At 33.5% G+C, this 18,925-nt stretch overlaps 3 protein-coding genes across 6 annotated transcripts in view; all 3 read right to left on the bottom strand.

The window, feature by feature from the left end:
- On the bottom strand, positions 1,804-6,485 carry LOC104736669 (UMP-CMP kinase 3). Of its 3 annotated transcripts, none has more exons than XM_019235176.1 (10): positions 6,390-6,485; positions 5,559-5,606; positions 3,836-3,886; positions 3,579-3,696; positions 3,249-3,405; positions 3,073-3,153; positions 2,856-2,963; positions 2,701-2,772; positions 2,317-2,374; positions 1,804-2,084 (listed from the first exon to the last, which is right to left on the bottom strand). In XM_019235176.1, the coding sequence occupies exons 2-9, from the start codon at positions 5,575-5,577 to the stop codon at positions 2,363-2,365; spliced, it is 618 nt and encodes a 205-aa protein (XP_019090721.1). In that variant the 5' UTR covers positions 5,578-5,606; positions 6,390-6,485; the 3' UTR covers positions 1,804-2,084; positions 2,317-2,362. The 3 variants fall into 3 exon arrangements, with proteins under 3 accessions (XP_019090721.1, XP_010454994.1, XP_010454993.1); XM_010456692.2 differs by having other exon boundaries at positions 3,836-3,912; positions 5,586-5,606; positions 6,390-6,483; XM_010456691.2 differs by lacking the exons at positions 1,804-2,084; positions 2,317-2,374 and having other exon boundaries at positions 2,516-2,772; positions 3,836-3,912; positions 5,586-5,606.
- Positions 10,860-12,181, bottom strand: LOC104736668 (two-component response regulator ARR22-like). The gene is made up of 2 exons (XM_010456690.2): positions 11,794-12,181; positions 10,860-11,042 (listed from the first exon to the last, which is right to left on the bottom strand). The coding sequence occupies exons 1-2, from the start codon at positions 12,016-12,018 to the stop codon at positions 10,860-10,862; spliced, it is 408 nt and encodes a 135-aa protein (XP_010454992.1). The 5' UTR covers positions 12,019-12,181.
- The window catches only part of LOC104736667 (phosphoglucan, water dikinase, chloroplastic), a 6,499-nt gene continuing 637 nt past the window's right edge, over positions 13,064-18,925 (bottom strand). Inside the window, exons 2-19 of one of the 2 annotated variants that reach the window (XM_010456688.2) lie at positions 18,280-18,871; positions 18,089-18,175; positions 17,849-17,980; positions 17,608-17,733; positions 17,351-17,529; positions 17,185-17,269; positions 16,741-16,890; positions 16,613-16,665; positions 16,301-16,509; positions 16,046-16,164; positions 15,750-15,820; positions 15,476-15,593; positions 15,064-15,150; positions 14,896-14,982; positions 14,725-14,801; positions 14,441-14,615; positions 14,253-14,364; positions 13,064-14,156 (exon numbers count right to left, since the gene is read on the bottom strand). In XM_010456688.2, the coding sequence (XP_010454990.1) occupies positions 13,252-14,156; positions 14,253-14,364; positions 14,441-14,615; positions 14,725-14,801; positions 14,896-14,982; positions 15,064-15,150; positions 15,476-15,593; positions 15,750-15,820; positions 16,046-16,164; positions 16,301-16,509; positions 16,613-16,665; positions 16,741-16,890; positions 17,185-17,269; positions 17,351-17,529; positions 17,608-17,733; positions 17,849-17,980; positions 18,089-18,175; positions 18,280-18,871 (3,364 nt within the window). In that variant the 3' untranslated portion in view covers positions 13,064-13,251. Of the gene's footprint in view, positions 14,167-14,252; positions 14,365-14,440; positions 14,616-14,724; positions 14,802-14,895; positions 14,983-15,063; positions 15,151-15,475; positions 15,594-15,749; positions 15,821-16,045; positions 16,165-16,300; positions 16,510-16,612; positions 16,666-16,740; positions 16,891-17,184; positions 17,270-17,350; positions 17,530-17,607; positions 17,734-17,848; positions 17,981-18,088; positions 18,176-18,279; positions 18,872-18,925 lie in introns of both variants that reach the window. The other variant, XM_010456689.2, reaches the window with a different exon arrangement.

Genomic DNA, 18,925 nt, shown 5'->3' with positions numbered 1-18,925 from the left:
TATATATATATATATATATATATATATTTTGCAATGGCACGTTGTTAAAATATCACAACTCTTAAAAAAATATCTAACAGAAATTACTTTTAATCATATCCATTAGTTAAACAATTTATTCAATTAATATATCACATTTGCTCATAGATACACGTAGGTCTAATGAAATTATTTATTGCAAACTTAACAAAAAAACTCAAACCTCTACACACATAGATAATAGTGTTTTATATCTCATGAAAGTTAATATGTTTAAACTCTAAAGCAAAAAAAACAGTAAATAATGAATAATTATTTGATACTTTAATTAAAAAGAAACGTATTATACATTATTTACATGAAAAAATAACAGTAAACTAAATCTTTTAAGAAGGAATTAAAGTTTTTAATTAAATATTATGGAGTGGGAGGCCATTGTTCTAGAGACTTCAATATTAAGGGGGTCATGCAGAAACAAATATGCTAAAAACTTATTTGTTATAATGGCTAAAGAAAGGTTTTTAAATTTAAGGGGGGGTCAATTGCACCCCCTACTTTGTGAGTAGGTCTGCTGTTGGTTGTTAAGCAACTCGAATTGCTCTTAGTTGGTCCTAAACAGTTCTAATTCTCTTGTAAACAAAAAACAGTTCTACCAAAATCATCGATCTATTTTTTAACTGTATGTAGTTTTTCATTATCTAATTTCATAGATTTGAATTTATAATCTTTAGCTCTATATACATGGTTATGAACATTCATATTAGATCTCGATTAAGCATTGTAGCACTAGACACTAGATCTAGATCACCATCCGGTTATCGTCTAAGAGTATGTACAATGACAATCTCTCATGAGAGTCTCTCACTTATAAATTTAATAATAAATAAATAAATAACTATATTTAATAAGATGAGTCTCTCAGACAAAATGAAAAAATCTCTCAAAGGAGAGACTGTGAGAGACTATCTCACCTTTTTGAGAAACTCATTTAGTTAAAAAAAATACTCCCTCCGGATGTTATTATTTTTGTTTCTATTCAACTTTTAGATTAATTTTATATTTTATATTATGCAGGTTTGTTTATGATTAGTTAAACTTTTTAAAAGTAACTATTTTTTAATATGCGTGTTATAACTAAAACATCTTATATTTTAAAATGAAGGAGTATTATTTAATTTTTTATTAATACTTGGTGAGAGACTCATCATTGCAAATGCTCTAAGAGCATCTGCATTTGTAAATATTAGGTGAGTTTCTCAAAATAGTATATTTTAATTATTTTTATATAAATTTATTGTTTATTTAAATAAGAAATCAGAAAAATAAAATATAACCAATTAGAATTAGTCATTTGTCTATAAAAGTTTCTCAAACTTTCTCAAAATGAGATTTTGAGAAACGTTTTCTCACTCTCTCCTACATTTTTGCTACTTTTTATTTTTAATTGGTACTTTTTATTTTTAATTGGTGAGAACTTAGCTGAGAAACCCTGGATGCACATGACTTAACGCTTTCAATATACATCCGTAGGATAGAGACACCCAAGCATCATAGTAATCAAAGAACCGATCCTAGAGACACCCAAGCATCATAGTAATCAAAGAACCGATTCAGCTATGATATCTAACATCTAGCTAAGATAATACAAAAAATAATTATTTAGTCTGAAAATACCTAAGATCCATATCTTCCTGGATTCATTGAGATATCTCTAGATCTGCCGAAGACAAGGGTTTAAGAACTTTTAGCTTTTGTGTGAAGAGTATTTAAAAGATCTTAATTTTATTAATCAAATCAAATCAGAGTGATACTACATACAGCCTATTGAAAATAACATCACTCAAATATTTATCTAGTATGTATATTATAAAATGGCATGAATTCAATTGTACGAAATTACAATAAGCCAATCACGGATAGGCAGATAAAAGCCCCAACCAAAATCCAATCAAATACAAAAAATTGAAACAAAACAAAAAAATTATATAATAGGTAAAAGGTGTATAATAATAATAATAATAACGGTAATCATATGGTTAATAAAGGAAAAAATAGTACGGCCAAGCAGAGAGACTTCCTGGTACAAAGATGCAAAGCTTAGCTTCCTGCAATAAATTTAAACATAGACAGACATTAATAATCATACTTTCGTCCTTTAAGCATTCATACAGAACCAGATACCATATATAATAAGTCAAAATGTGTGTAACAAGCATCAGCTTCCACACACTTTATTCCAGATTCTTAAGTTACCTTTCACTTTTCTACGTCAAAACATGAGTTGGGTTTGAACATAAATAAGAAAAAGTGATCATCATTTGACTGATGCATACATACCGGATCAATTTATAGGGTTTTCAGTATCTCTTTACGATGTTGCTGCCTAGGCTTCAACCTAAATAAAAACGTTCACAGAATCATTAACTTGAGAATCTACAAAAGTTATAGATTTAGTGATTAGATAATGGTCTCCTATCAGCTGATTTGCCTATAGCAATATTACCGTGCCAAGCAATTTTAGAATGGAATTGCAAAAAACAAAAAAAAACTTGGATCAAAGTTTATCCAAATGCATTATTCCTTATCATACAGAACAATCATAAATCCATGATTCAGACGTGTTATGACATCAGTTACAAGCCTCTACATTACAGGTGATTCATAGGAATTTTGTATTTCCTTTTTCACTACTTAGAGAATAGAACAACTATTGATTTTTACCTTCTCAGCTTCAGGAGAAAAAATTGTCTTCACCTCCTCAAATACAGCTTCAATGGGCTTGGCGGCATTAATCTGAAGGTAATTAGTACAAAAACACTTTGTCACACTTAGAACTTTAATGCAATCAAAGAAGAATAAGTATCTTAATATCCTACCTTCCTAACTTTTCCCTTAGCTTCGTAATACTGAATCACTGGTAAGCTAGATTCAAGAAACACCTTAAAGCGCTTCCTTATAGTCTCAATATTGTCATCCTCTCTCCCCTTCAACAACAGAAATGGAGGCCACAATCAATATATATATATATATATATACATATATGAAACAAGAGCCTACACAGAATAGAGTGACAGGGTTTCATAAAATATTAACCTGGTTGCGGCCTAACAGGCGCTTCTCCATCTCTTCCTCAGGGCAATCGAAGAACAAGACAAACTTTGGTTCAATCTCAGTCTATAAAAAATCATCAAAAGACATGTATTTAATCAATGGAATGTGCATATCTATAAGAAACACACAAAAAAATGTTCAATAAGAAAAGTACTTACAACTTTCTCAAATGCTGCACGGTTTTCCTCATTGCGAGGGAAACCATCAATGAGGAATTTATCATTCCCGTTTTCCTGAATTGCTTTCTGTAAAAGCTTGATTGTAACCTCAGAAGGTACAATCTTCCCTTCTTTAATCATATTCTGGATCATAGTTCTGCATAAACCATTGAACAGCATCAATGAAAAAGAACCTCAACAAGGACAATGATAGCAAAGGGTGGTGAGTCTTCATTATTTGAACAATCCAAATCTCTAGTTGAAAACTGTTCACATGACAGTAGTGATTATGCATTAATATAGACAAAGCCACAAAGTTTTAAGGCATACCCATTCTCAGAACCTGATTTAATTTCAGCCCTAAGAAGGTCTCCAGCACTCAGATGTGTGTAACCATAATGTTCGACGATATAGGCACACTGGGTACCTTTTCCACTTCCAGGACCACCTATTGAAAAAACATCCAAGAAATAAATATAGATATTACAATAACTCGACCTTAGGGAACATCTCAAGGATTATATAAGGACAATGCAAAACCAGTAACATGATGATCGAGAAGTAACACATAAAAGAGCTGAACATACCAAGGACAAAAATAACAGTGGGTTTCTTCCCAGTTGCGGTTCCATTTGCACCATTAACAATGGATCCCATGGTACTANTTCTACGTCAAAACATGAGTTGGGTTTGAACATAAATAAGAAAAAGTGATCATCATTTGACTGATGCATACATACCGGATCAATTTATAGGGTTTTCAGTATCTCTTTACGATGTTGCTGCCTAGGCTTCAACCTAAATAAAAACGTTCACAGAATCATTAACTTGAGAATCTACAAAAGTTATAGATTTAGTGATTAGATAATGGTCTCCTATCAGCTGATTTGCCTATAGCAATATTACCGTGCCAAGCAATTTTAGAATGGAATTGCAAAAAACAAAAAAAAACTTGGATCAAAGTTTATCCAAATGCATTATTCCTTATCATACAGAACAATCATAAATCCATGATTCAGACGTGTTATGACATCAGTTACAAGCCTCTACATTACAGGTGATTCATAGGAATTTTGTATTTCCTTTTTCACTACTTAGAGAATAGAACAACTATTGATTTTTACCTTCTCAGCTTCAGGAGAAAAAATTGTCTTCACCTCCTCAAATACAGCTTCAATGGGCTTGGCGGCATTAATCTGAAGGTAATTAGTACAAAAACACTTTGTCACACTTAGAACTTTAATGCAATCAAAGAAGAATAAGTATCTTAATATCCTACCTTCCTAACTTTTCCCTTAGCTTCGTAATACTGAATCACTGGTAAGCTAGATTCAAGAAACACCTTAAAGCGCTTCCTTATAGTCTCAATATTGTCATCCTCTCTCCCCTTCAACAACAGAAATGGAGGCCACAATCAATATATATATATATATATATACATATATGAAACAAGAGCCTACACAGAATAGAGTGACAGGGTTTCATAAAATATTAACCTGGTTGCGGCCTAACAGGCGCTTCTCCATCTCTTCCTCAGGGCAATCGAAGAACAAGACAAACTTTGGTTCAATCTCAGTCTATAAAAAATCATCAAAAGACATGTATTTAATCAATGGAATGTGCATATCTATAAGAAACACACAAAAAAATGTTCAATAAGAAAAGTACTTACAACTTTCTCAAATGCTGCACGGTTTTCCTCATTGCGAGGGAAACCATCAATGAGGAATTTATCATTCCCGTTTTCCTGAATTGCTTTCTGTAAAAGCTTGATTGTAACCTCAGAAGGTACAATCTTCCCTTCTTTAATCATATTCTGGATCATAGTTCTGCATAAACCATTGAACAGCATCAATGAAAAAGAACCTCAACAAGGACAATGATAGCAAAGGGTGGTGAGTCTTCATTATTTGAACAATCCAAATCTCTAGTTGAAAACTGTTCACATGACAGTAGTGATTATGCATTAATATAGACAAAGCCACAAAGTTTTAAGGCATACCCATTCTCAGAACCTGATTTAATTTCAGCCCTAAGAAGGTCTCCAGCACTCAGATGTGTGTAACCATAATGTTCGACGATATAGGCACACTGGGTACCTTTTCCACTTCCAGGACCACCTATTGAAAAAACATCCAAGAAATAAATATAGATATTACAATAACTCGACCTTAGGGAACATCTCAAGGATTATATAAGGACAATGCAAAACCAGTAACATGATGATCGAGAAGTAACACATAAAAGAGCTGAACATACCAAGGACAAAAATAACAGTGGGTTTCTTCCCAGTTGCGGTTCCATTTGCACCATTAACAATGGATCCCATGGTACTAAAGCAATTCGTTTATATATTACCTGTGAAGAAAGAATCAATTGACCAATTAGATAAGGCAATGGAGTATCTGGCTTTAACTTATTGACTACAATTAAACTATAAAGATGTAAAATGAGCACAAGAAACAATGGCTTAGAACAGGATCTTACTCTACAATTTTCAAAAATAACCATTCCCTAACCACAGATCTAATCGCTAGGCATATAGAAGAAGAGTAAATAAGCAAGATCCAATGGGGGAACAAAAAGTTAGAAACTTTAAAAACAAAGTCATTGCTTTTTTTACACATGCGAAAGATCAAAGTGATGTAAGCAAAGACTCAATGCTGACGTATAGAGATCAGCAAAAGAGCATCAGATCCGACATAAGGAGAACAAAAAAAAACGAAAACTTTAGAACAATTCAACCATAAAAATGTGTTCTTTACCAAATTTTACTGATCAAAATAAAGAGAATTGATGATTCAATGGGCAGATCTAAAATGCTAAAACATGGAGATCAAAGAACATAGCAATCAGATCCGATTGAAGGAACAATGAAAACAAAGGAAACACAAACTGGGAACAAAATCAATTACACAGAGTTAGCTGGAGAGAACGAATCTATAAGATCTAATTAGAGATTGGACGAAATGTAAAGACCAAACATTTGAGATAATGACATGAAATCAAAGACACGAAGGAACACATGTTTTTTTTTTTGTTTTTTTAGTTTTGTATTTACATTCACGGGTAATTTTAAGACAAAAAGCAAAACGCATTGAGAAAAAAAGAGAAGAAAGATCTGAGAACCAAAAATTGAACCTGAAGAGAAAGGAAACACGGAGAATTTGGTGAGACGCTGAGCAAAAAAAGTGAGAGAAACCGATATATAAATATGCACACAAAGCTCTACATACAATATTGGTAATTTATATAGTATATAATATATTTGTACATTCCTTTTTAATTGTTTTTTAATCTTGTGTTGTTACTTTTTAAAGGAGTTTTATAATTATTGTCCAGTCCAGGTGTCTGTTACTTTTTCAATTTAAAGCAAGTTTTTATAGTATAGTACTACTATTGTTTAGTTCTCTTATAAAGTATTTTGTAGGATTTTAAAATTTTAGAATTTTGAAAGACTTTAATGAATTCTTAGAGGATTTGATTATTTTTAAGAGTTTTATATTAAAAAAAGAAAGAAAATGAAAGTGATTTTGTGAGATTTTATTATAAACTTTGTATGATTTTAGAATATTTAACAAGGAGAATTTGACTCCAAATATTTTCAACGACGCCTCTTTGTATCTTCAAGAGACCTTTCCCTCCTCCTTCTCCTGCTAAGCGTACAAGAGCTTTCCTCGCTCGTTGTTACAGCTCAATCAAGCCATTGGTCTCGATCCCTGAAGGTAAAGAGTGTGAGATCGGTCTTGATAAGATTTTTGGGTTTTCGAAACAGTTTGCTTCACATTACGAGATCGATGGCAAAGTGGGTCGTGGACATTTTGCTTATACTTGCTCTGCTAAAGGTAAAAAAAGGCAGCTTGAAAGGTCAAGAAGTTGCTTTTAATGGAGTAAAAAAATAACCCAGAAAATTATGAAATTTGGTGGAAATATCAACAACAGTCATACTTAAGACACAGATTTTGATTTACAGTTTAAAAGTTACGGTCACTTTCCCTGAACATATCCAAAATAATGCACCCTGCAAGTAACCAACTTTGAGCCCAATTTCTCATCAAACCACAAGGAATCAGCAGATCATTCTCTCTGCAAACATCTGCTAGAGTCAAAGTTCCAGCAACATTGACCCGGATGGTCTCGGTTTTGTGAGATTCACACCAGTATTGGGTCTACCAGTTAAACCGGCAGCGTTGAAGACATGACTTGGTTTGATGCTGCGAATATCCGCCTGAGTCCTTCTTCCCAAGTGGTTCGTTCACACCAACCCAATTTCTTCAGATTCTAGTCATCGAGGAAGTACCTCTGGTCATTGAATAGCCGATTCTCCACAAACTGAATGGTGGAGTCAGGGTCTATTTCAAAGAGTTTGCTGATGTCATTGGCAACGTCAATCACTCTCCTTTCTCTCGTAGTCCCAATATTGTAGACATGGTTAACTTCCCCTTCGTAGTCTCGATCCTTCTCTTTGATTTCCCAGAAAAAAAAATATATGTTGATTGAAGGTTTGCATAAATCGATCATATCTTCCCGGACAATTTTGTTTTTGTTTTCTTTTTTTTTTTAAATCCTTCAAAATTCAACAGCAAAGTGTATGATTTTGACAGGGTGAACCTCTTCATTCACCCCTTTTAAAATAAAGAAATAAAATATGTACACATTATTATAAAACTAAAAATTTAAACCATTTGTTTATAAACCCTAACCAATATATAATTTTATTGTAATTGTAAAATCTAAACCTTAATTATCTCATTTCTAAACCCAAACCGACATATAATTTTATTCTAATTATAAAATCTAAACCCTAACCATCTCATTTAAACTAAAATCGACATATAATTTTGTTCTAATTGTAAAATCTAAACCCTAACCATCTCATTTGTAAACTCAAACCGACATAAAATTTTGTTCTAATTGTAAAATCTAAACCATAACCATCTCATTGTAAACCCGAACCGACATATAATTTCGTTTTAATTGTAAAATCTAAACCTTAATCGCTTCATTTGTAAACCCAAACCAACATAAAATTTTGTTCTAATTTTAAAATCTAAACTCTAACCACCTCATTTGTAAACCCAAACCGACATAAAGTTTCGTTTTAATTGTAAATCTAATCCATAATTCTCATTTATAAACTCAAACCGATATATAACCTTGTTTAATTGTAAAATCTAAACCAAACCAATATTTAATTTTCCTTAAATAAAAGTATACAGAATTTGTTTCCTTAATTTATTTTATTTTTTAATTTAATTTTGATTTATTTTTTAAATAAAATATTAAATAGAATATTCTAATTGGTTGAGAGAGGAGGGGTGAATACAAAGGTTCACCTAAGGGGAAGGTATTGGTTTAGGGGAAGGTATTGGTTTAGGATTTAGAAAGAATTTTAATGACTTTATGTTCTTGCTGATTGTTAGAATCATAGAAAATTGAAAGTAAAAAATGAAGGATTCTAAGAGATTGTTTAGGAAGTTTTTTAAAATCTTGATGATTTGTTTTTTCTAATCTTGTAAAATCTTTCTATTTGATGAAAGAGTTTTCATGACTTTTGTTATGAAGGAAATGATATAAAATCCTAAACCAATAACATAAAATTTGAATTCATTAACAATCCAAGATTCTTTTGTTTTACTTGAATAACATAAAACTTTTAATGACTTTATAAAACTCTTAATCCAATAACACTAGATTTATCAAGATTTTAGATAACTTTTTACAAATCCACAACCAATAACACCAATTTTTTAAAGAGTTTTTAAAAATCTTGATTGAATAACAACATGTTTTACCTAACTTTTAAAGTCATTAAAATTCTTTCTAAATCCTAAACCAATACCTCCCCCTAAGTATTTATCTATTTTGAATAACAGAATATTTAAGGTTGGTTTTATAAATTGTTGATTGAATAACAAGGGATTCTGAATTATTTTAAAGAAATTTACATAAATCTTAATTGAATAACTTAGGATTTCATAAGATTTTTAAAAATTCTCAATTGAATAACAAAGGATTTTAAGAATCCTCTACAATCCTTTAAAATATAAGTTCAATACCCTTAGGGGGGTGTATTCAAACCATGATTTTGGAGAATTTGATGGGATTTAGGAAATTTAGAATTTTGATAGATTTTAGAGAAGTTCATATGATTTTCTGTAAAATTCTTTCAAATCCCACCTAAAACTATGAGATTTGGATTCCTATATTTTTAACTAAACAAATCCTCCAGAATCCTAAAAATTATTAAAATCCTAATCCACAAAACTGTTTTGAATAACAGTGGATTTTAAAGTAGATTTTTAAATCATCAGTTCAATAACAGTGGATTTTAATGGATTTTAAAGTAGATTTTTAAATCATCAGTTCAATAACATTGGATTTTAATAGACTTTTTAAAATCCATGATTGAATAACATAGAATTTGTAAATTTCACACAAATCACTTAGAATGTCAAGTTGAATACATCCCGTTTAGTGTATTCTAATGGATATTGAAAAGGATTGGATATAGAAATGCAATAGCCAGTTAAATGGTAATTTTGGCCGCGAGTTTAGGTAGAGATAAAAGTTTAACAAACTGGATGGGTAATTAAACATTTTAGGTATTTTACCAAACACTTATTTTTCTGTTGAGTACGATTTTCCTCACTTGAGATGACACATGGAGAAGGTTAGATTCTTTACAAGAAATGAAATGAAGTGGTCCACACGATCAGACTCACATAAAGACGTCCTCGATCCCAAAAACTCTAATGAATTATATCACTTGGTTTGCTTATACAGTATGATTAAATAGAGAAGTGTTGGAGACTCCTACATTGAAAGATTAGAAAATAAGAATCTAACGTATAGTTTAGTAACACCAATTAGAATGAGATTTTCTCGAAAGGAGTAAAACAAAAAAATATATATGCGGGTTTGCCGACTTGTTCTCAATGTCGGTGTCTACTGCCTAGATAACAGAGTTTTTCAAGAGAGGAGACTAAAACTTGGTGGTCATTGGTTGGAAGGGAGAATTGTTGGAAGGCCAAAACTTGGTAGTCATTGAAGTTCAAACCCAACAAGAAGCAACATACCATAGAGCTACTACATTAATGTGGGTATATCTCCCCTCCTAGCGGGCACCATCATGTAGAGTCATGTCAAGAACATATAATGTCAGATCTTGGCCTAAACGCCAATAACCCTACCTAACACATGGGCCTTGCGTATAATAACAATAATGAATGACTCAACGATATTAATATATTTGATGAATTCGTTTCGGTTTTTCACAAGCTAAGATGATGCTTCAGATTTAACCAAACGTTTGCTTTATTCACGTGACAGTACGAGACACATATCGCTGATTTCCCAATCGCATATGAAGCGTTTTACGTTTCGATACAAAGCATTCGATTGACTAATGGAGTAATCTATACTTTTATGAACCTGACCTAATTCTGAATCATACTAACAATTAGTAGTATTAATATATCGAATTGGTGTTGGCATTACTATTAATTTGAGGAATTGAAATACAAGACATTAATAATGTTATAGGATTAGAGTAGTTAATATCTTTAAAAACTACTACTACAATTGACAATTAATATGGAGATTAATTAATTAGGTTTGGACATAAAAATCAAATTTATGAAGAATAGAGAGAAGCTTAGAGATAGTAAGAGGTTTCTCTTGAAAGTCATTAAGGCCAGCTTCCATAAACTCTTTCTTCTCTCCTTCGTTAGCTCTAGTCGTTACTCCTGCTATCTTGCTCTCTATCCCCATCTCCCTTAGTCTCTTTGTCGCCTATATATCAATATTCAATCAACAACAAAAAAAGAAAAGAATCCAATCAATTTTTTTTGTATATAATCCTTTAAAAATAAAGGTAGCACAAAACTACTCATCAATATCTTATTTTTTTAGAAAATATCTTATTTTTTTAGAAACTACTTTTTTCTTCTATATCATGACTATTTTATTAGAAGAATCGGAAATAGATCGAGCAAGATCGAACTGTCAAGATGTGATTTTCTGTTTGATCTTGCTTGATCTCTTGTTCTCGTAATACTCTTTAAAGAATAAGAGAAGCATTAAACCCAACTTCATCCGTTAGTCGGACCATATATAACTTTTTCATGTATGTTTCATAGGTTCTAAAAAGTAATATTCATACGCCAGTTTTTAGCATATTTCTTTTTGACAAAAAAAAATATACATATAAATTATGGTCTACAACCTCTAAAGAAAATATTCTGACAAATCTAATATACCTTAAACAAAAATTTGCTCATGACCAACAAAGCTACAAAAAATTTAAGATGGAAGAATTCTCAAATAAAAATAAGATGAAAAAAGAAATTAACCTAAGTTAACGATCTAATATTTCTTATTAATGTTGTAACATATCAAAAGAAAAAAAAAATATTGCTCTCTTGATGAATTTTTTTTCTTATAGCTAACAGAGTTAATATAACCAAATTTTAGAGTCCAAATCGATTTTTACACTTTAATAGTATCAAGCTTAAAGAGTAAAGAATCACAAATAAGTAGTTACCTGAATACCGTTCATGATGGGCATGTCCATATCCATAAGAATAAGATCATAGTTTCTACCGGAACAATGAGCGTCAACAGCTTCTTTCCCGTTACAAACGACTTCGTTTGTAATCCCTAGACGAGCCAAAAGTTTTTGATGTATGCTTTGGTTTACGAAATTGTCATCTACGACCAAAGCTGTTAACTTCGACTCTGCCAAATTTGGAAGCTCTTCTCTCGTCATCCTTTTTTTGTTTTATTCTTCTTCTTCTCGTTTCTTTGTGGAAAACAAAAAATATGAAAATATAATTTTATGTTTGATGAAAACTCATGAATATACAATCTAATATATAATGGAGAAAAGAACATTGGCAAAAAATCAACAATTTTATGGAACATAAAAACAGTATCAGTTAGATTGTGTTTTTGGATTCGTTGGAGATCTAGTGGTTTTATTTACTTTTCTATTTTCAGTAATGAATCTTAACCGTTGCTTACTCTGGAGGGTTTTATATTTTCACGAGATTAGCTCTTTTTTTTTTTTTTTTTGATCAAACACGAGATTAGCTCTTGAGATTGAGGGTTTAAGATTTAGTTCAATCAATGTCGTAGTATTCTTGAGATATTAATTAGCCAAAACACACGATGTGAGAAACAAGACATGAATATAGCAAATAATCATATTTATCATTTCTTACTATAAAACTGATTATATTTAGCAAGAAATATTACATTATGTAATTCAGTTTTGTAAGTTGATTTGTTGAATCAACTGTAATTTACTATTAGGAAAAAAGAAAATTCTGACATCTTTTGTTTTTTAATGTTCTAAGATTTATCAATATCTACGTCTAAGATTTGAAATTTATTTTGTAAACCAAAAGTGACACTGTGATATGACAAAAAATCTTGTACATATTATTTCTGTCCAAAGATATCTCTAAGTATATATTATAAAGATTACCCATTATATTTGGTTTATAAATATATCCATTTTATTTTAATTAAAACTGAGATTCAGAAACGCGCATCAAGACCGAACCAAACACAAACCAAACCATAATCTAATTACACACCATTCGGTTAATCTTCAAACCACGATTCGGTAGAATTGATAATTACCAAAAAAAAATTACTAAAATCATACTCTCAAAATATAAGATGTTTCAGTTAAAAACACACATAATAAGAAATATCTACTTTTCAAAAATTTAACCAATAATAAATAAATAATAAAAAATATATAATTAATATAAAAATTGCCTAAACAATTGAAAACATCTTAAACAAACAAAACCTCTGAAACATCCTAATATTATGAAACAAGGGGAATATATCATTATTAGCTTGACACAAAAGCCAAAAAAAAAATTATCTCATTATTAAACATACCTTCACATATGGTAATGAAGCAAATGCAGATCTTACATTTCTGACATTTTTTGTTTTATTATCTTAATAGAAAGATAAAGACTCTCTACAGAGGTTGTGGCCTTGACTGAACAATGTAAACATCTTCACCAACCAAACAACCTTCAACATCTTGTGCACAGCCAAAGTTTCTTTCCAAGAAGAAACCAACCGAACCAAGTCGCTGACCAAGTTGCTGTCTAAACACTGAGTCAACGGTTAACCGTTTCTTGCTATAGTCAACGGTCAAGCGAACGTACTTACCATCAGCAGGACCTGTTCCTGACACAAGAAGCTCTTCGCTGAAGTTTGCGAAAGCTAAGGTTTGCACAATCCCATCGAGTTTGCCCGAAGCGAGTCTCCATGGTGTTCCTCTTGTCCCTGAAGCTAAAGTCTCACCTAAACCAGGAGCAATCTCGGCTTCCACAAGATTACTGTCTGGATCAGCTGGACTGACCGTGTGCAAAACAAAAGATAGGTCCGGCGAAAGCATTTCTTGAACAAGAACCGCCATTGAAGCTTCTTTTTGAGTGACACCAGCAGCTCTACGGCTTAGAACAGCTCTTCTTGTGTAGAGAGAAGCCCAAACTTGGCAAACCGAACCAGAAAACACCAATGGATCTGAGGGACTCACGTTGGGGATTGATTCATAGAGTCCTGCAGCTGACATTCCAGCTAAGTCCTCGACGTTAGCGCTTGAACGTACAATGAGACGAGCGTCTTTGGGAAATGCTTTGCTTATGCTGTTGATTGTTTCTTTAGGCACTTGCAATGATTTCATCACTTCATGGATCTGATCGCATATGGTGTCAAGCTCACCGCCCTCAGGTCTGGCGGTTTCTAACTTTTCTAACAAAGACGCAAACTTTTCTTCTGAATTACTTTGCTTTAAAGCTAATTCCATCGATCCAAAAGGTATGACAACTCCAGTTGGAACCTTAAATGATGCTGGAACTCCATGTTCGCTGTGCACTGCTCATTCCTCAGAAACCAAACAAAGCAATTTAGAAAGACATATATGATTTGGTTCCAGCAATTTCGTCCCCTTACACATTAATAAAACATTACCACTATCAGAGGCTTCTGCTAAAGATGCAAGAAGACCACATGCAGCAGATTTTGAACCAGAGGTTGGTACATCTGCATCAGCAAGTGCTATAATTCCTCCACTAGGGATATCCTATGGATGAAAGTTTTCTATCAGTTAGCAATCTGAATGTCACGTGCACAGACTCACAGGTCTATCAATGGTTTACCTTGGATGAGGAAACAGGTTTTGACTCTTTATCATCAGTAGATAAGCTCTTCTTATCCGTTTTTTTCTTAGATACGCTATTCTTGTCCGTTTTTTTGTTCGCACTGGATTTGGGAATGCGACTCCTATCCTCAGTTGAAAGTATCAGGTTCACATGGCTTGGAGATGCTTCCAACCTGTAAGGTTCATATTAGAAAGAACAATAACGAAGAGACATGAGTTTTCTTGTTTAACGGGAGATTGAATATATATATATGATGATGACGAAAACATCGGAAAAAGCACCTCACGAATTTTCCCACAAGTCGTCGTATATCAGCGACCTTGTCATCGTCATCACATGTCACGAAGACAATTTTCTCCTGCGAAATATTATGCGAAATGAAGAGTTTTCAACAATAGACATCTTTAGTAAAAAAATCATGGAGGAAAAAAATGGGGGAAAAAGGTTAGTGCCTGCCGCGCTCTAACGCCAAGGTGAGACAAGTGAGGCAGTTCCTGCAGGAGCATGACTCCGGCTATGTTCCCATTAGCAGCACTTACCTGTCATACCAAGTTATAAGTAATCTTTAGTATGATATTATGAAATATGAGTCATTGTAAGGTAGAATGTATGTCAAAAACCTCCTCATCGCCATCAGCTTTGTTGACCAAGAGAATAATAGGACCACCAGAAGTTGCTGGCAATGATCCTGGAACAATGCTCTCGACCTGAAGTCACAAGAGCCAGAAATAATATTTACAAATGCGAATTCTCATCAAAGTTACAAAGCATAAAACATAGCTAAGTTGAAATTTTCAGCCAATCTAGAACACAAAGACAGTATTNATCAGTTTTTTTTTTTTTTTTTTTTTTTTTGGTCAAATATGAGTGGTTTGTTATCAGTAAAGGTTACCTACGAACAGTTCACACATATCATCTTTTAAACTGTAAATTGCTATAGCACTGGAAACCAGACTTTTTGAGTTAATAACTGGCTTTGAAATGATAATTCCTTCTAAGAAACGAATATATTCATTTGCCATCTTCACGCACCTGAACTAATGTCCCAGAAGTTGATCCAGGTACTACGACGTCCCAGCCCTCAGAACCAAGTGAATTTCTTACAGCTTTTAGAAGAACAGTGCAGAGCTTTGAGATCTGAAAAATTATGCTGTGAAGCACAACCACATGTACGGTCAGAGGAAGTCACAGATAGAGGACTATGAGTACAATAAGGAAGAAAAGAATCTGAAAACAATCTCAAATGATTTCATCAGATTCCTTGTACAGCTTAAGCTAAGGACTAGGAAGTAAAGGCCTAATTTACCCAGCACGAATCTCGGCTTCTGTATAGGTCTTGACACTATTCTCTGGAATTCCTAGAGCTCTTCCTAGAATCTGAAATGATAAAGAACGTTTTAATTAGATTAGCAGAGGAGTGATAATTTAGTCATGGTGAAAGAAACGAATGTGGCCAAACGAATTTGAACTAGAATTTAATTAGATTAGCAGAGGAGTGATAATTTAGTCATGGTGAAAGAAACGAATGTGGCCAAACGAATTTGAACTAGAATAGAAGTTGCATCACTAACTTCAAAGTGTAAGGCATGGAATGATGTGTACCTCTACATTAGGAGGAAATATTTGAAGAAGTAAATCAGAATATTCTGCTGTTAATCTGCGTGCTCGATCAAGAGTTGCTTTCAGCCTCATGGCCCAAATGGTTTTTCCATCCTCTTCCCCTTCATGGAAAAAAATAAACAGCATTTCAGCTTATAATAATAGCATGCAAATTCTTAACAACGGCAAACTAGCCTCACACGTCAGAGTTAAACAGAACGAGACAGAACGAGTTGATATAAGTCAGAGAAGGAATACCTTCTTTTTCAAGTAGGTCTCTCTCTCGCCAAGCAAGGAGTTCATTTCCAATGGCTAAACACTCTTCTTGCTTCCAACCAGAGAGACCTACTTGGTGAACACCCAACACCAAAGCATCTAGTGGATCATTCCACGAGGCAACGTCTCTTGATGCCACATCTTTTGCAAGTTGATCAGCTCCTCCCATAGTTTCAAGCGCATTGAGGAATCTACTCAAATCATCGAAGACACATAAGACGGTGAAATGAAGCAGGAGTTTTAATAACTTCCAAACGAAATTCAGCTAAAAAAAAATCAAAATCTTATGCACACCTGCTTAGTAGAACAAAAAAGTAGTCTTCGAGGCCGATCTCACAAAGGCGCCACTAATGAAACGAGCAAACTATATTAGTAAATAAATTGCAAAATGATTTTTTACTGGATTGCTTAAAACAGTTCACCTTTTGGCGCATTGCAATGGCAGTATCAGGAGCATCATTTCGCAAGCCGCTATTAAGTTCCTTTATAATTGATTCTCTTAGAGAAGCCAGAGAATGCATGGTTTTAATCAACTCCAAAACATTGTTTGATTCTCCTGATGTGTCAAGGCGCTGAAAATATGAATTTCACAGTCAGATTATGAAGAGACCACATTAACAAAGTTTACAGTGATTCTGTATATAACATGCACAATAATGATTTGAGTGTTTTGGACACATAACAACATTCAACCAATACCATGGATGAGGTGATTATCGATTACGAACTGCGCATCCTTACGCTGGCTAATAAAACTATAAAAGTACTTTAATATTGTTGTGTCTAGGGCATACCACTTCAGAAAATCATGCAAGAAAACCCAAAATTTTGCACCAAATCAAGAAAAGAGACATGTGTGAGCTTACCTTTTTACATTCAAAAAACAAATTGAGAGCAGAAAGACCTCTATCATCCATAGAAATTTTCATAGAATCAAGTTGTTCAGTGAGGCTGAAACAAGATACAAGAGCTATTGAATTATACAGTACATAGTCAAATGAAAGAATAGGTTTGGTTTCAGAAATATAGTACCTTCCAGCATTAAAGAAATCCTTAAGCTCATTATGGAATATTTTGAATTGCTCAACAAAATCTCCACTGTATTTTCCTGGGGTCTCGGTAATTCTTTGAAGCATCGCCTCGGTTGCAATTAGATCTTCTGGACCCGCATTCCGGTGAAGCTTATTTTGTATGGTATGCTTGATTTCTTGCTGGAACAAAGATGAGTTATATATGAATACTTTTGACAGTAGCTGATCTAATGTGAAAACAACTAAAAGTGTATTTACCTTGAGATCATGAGGAATATCATTGCGATGGGCTATGTCCCTAATTCGAGTTAGAGGGACAGCTGCGGTAAACTCTGCTTTGAAAGAAGGCAAACAAGGATGGATTTTTCGAGCAACAAGCACTTCCTACCATATAAAATCATATGCAACTTAGAGAAACTACTATGGACACACCAGCTACAATACTTTTGAGAGGGGAGGCTGTGAAAGCAGAGAACTTGAAAGCAAAAAGATGTGTCACCTCAGCCGTAGCATCTTTCTTACTGCAAATGTGCTCCAACTCCCGGAATATAAGCCTGGAAATCTCGGCATGCCGGTTTGGACGGTGATGCCCTCCATCTTCAAAGCAAGGAATCTGACCTGTGTTTATCCACTGCATAACAAGCCAGACAAACAAACAAACTAAAAAGGTAAACAATGTAAATCCCAACACACATAATAGAAGATAACTTAGGCTATAAGAAGTAAAGAAAAGAGGAACCTTCAAATAAATTGCAGAGTATATGAGCGCCTTCAATCGTTCCTCCCTCTCAACACTCCCAACTATAACCTCGCGTACCATTTCAAGCTTGAACACACATAAACACATTTTCACAATAAGATCTGTTTCATTCTTTAGCCAGCTTTAAAGGAAGACAAATAAGAGGAAACCAAAAATCCAAAAATTGATACCTTTCTCCACCAATTCCTAGAGTTACGATCACCTTCAACCATCTTAAGAGCTGTGCCTTCAAGACCAGTAGTATCCCAATTCCTTCCAACTTCTCTATTTCCATGGTCATTAGAACGCATAAAGGACGCATCTTTACCTTGCCACTGCCCACCCAATGTACTTTTCTGAAGCTGCGCACCATTTTCACTTCCAACGTCCTGAGTATCTCTCTCGTCCCCACCACCACCATCATCATTACAAACCTCCTGAGGCAAATCAAGGGTTTCTCTTGTAGCATCCCAATGACAAACAACTGAGAAATTCCCAGAATTTGGAAGCTTAAGGACACGGTTATCACCAGATTCCCAAGAGAGTGACCCATCATTCTTAACAATGACGAACTTATACTCTAAAACTTGACCACCGTCAAGCTCAAGCTCACAAACCCATCCTTTCTCAGTCCAATTCAAAGGCGATTTCTTTTTCCATGAACCAATCTCTTTAGCTGATCCAAACATAGCCACATGTTCACCAAAGTTAACTTGATGATCTAACCTCACATTCAACTTCACCTTCGTTCCAGACCCATCTTTCTTCTTCCGTTGTTCCTCTCTGGGTTCAAATCAAAATCCGATTTTTAAAAACTTAAATCATCCAATTTCGATT

The sequence above is a fragment of the Camelina sativa genome, chromosome 13, assembly GCF_000633955.1.
Source record: "Camelina sativa cultivar DH55 chromosome 13, Cs, whole genome shotgun sequence".
NCBI lineage: Eukaryota > Viridiplantae > Streptophyta > Magnoliopsida > Brassicales > Brassicaceae > Camelina > Camelina sativa.
The sequence above is the reverse complement of the archived record's forward strand: the minus strand, read 5'-3'. Positions and strand labels throughout refer to the sequence as shown.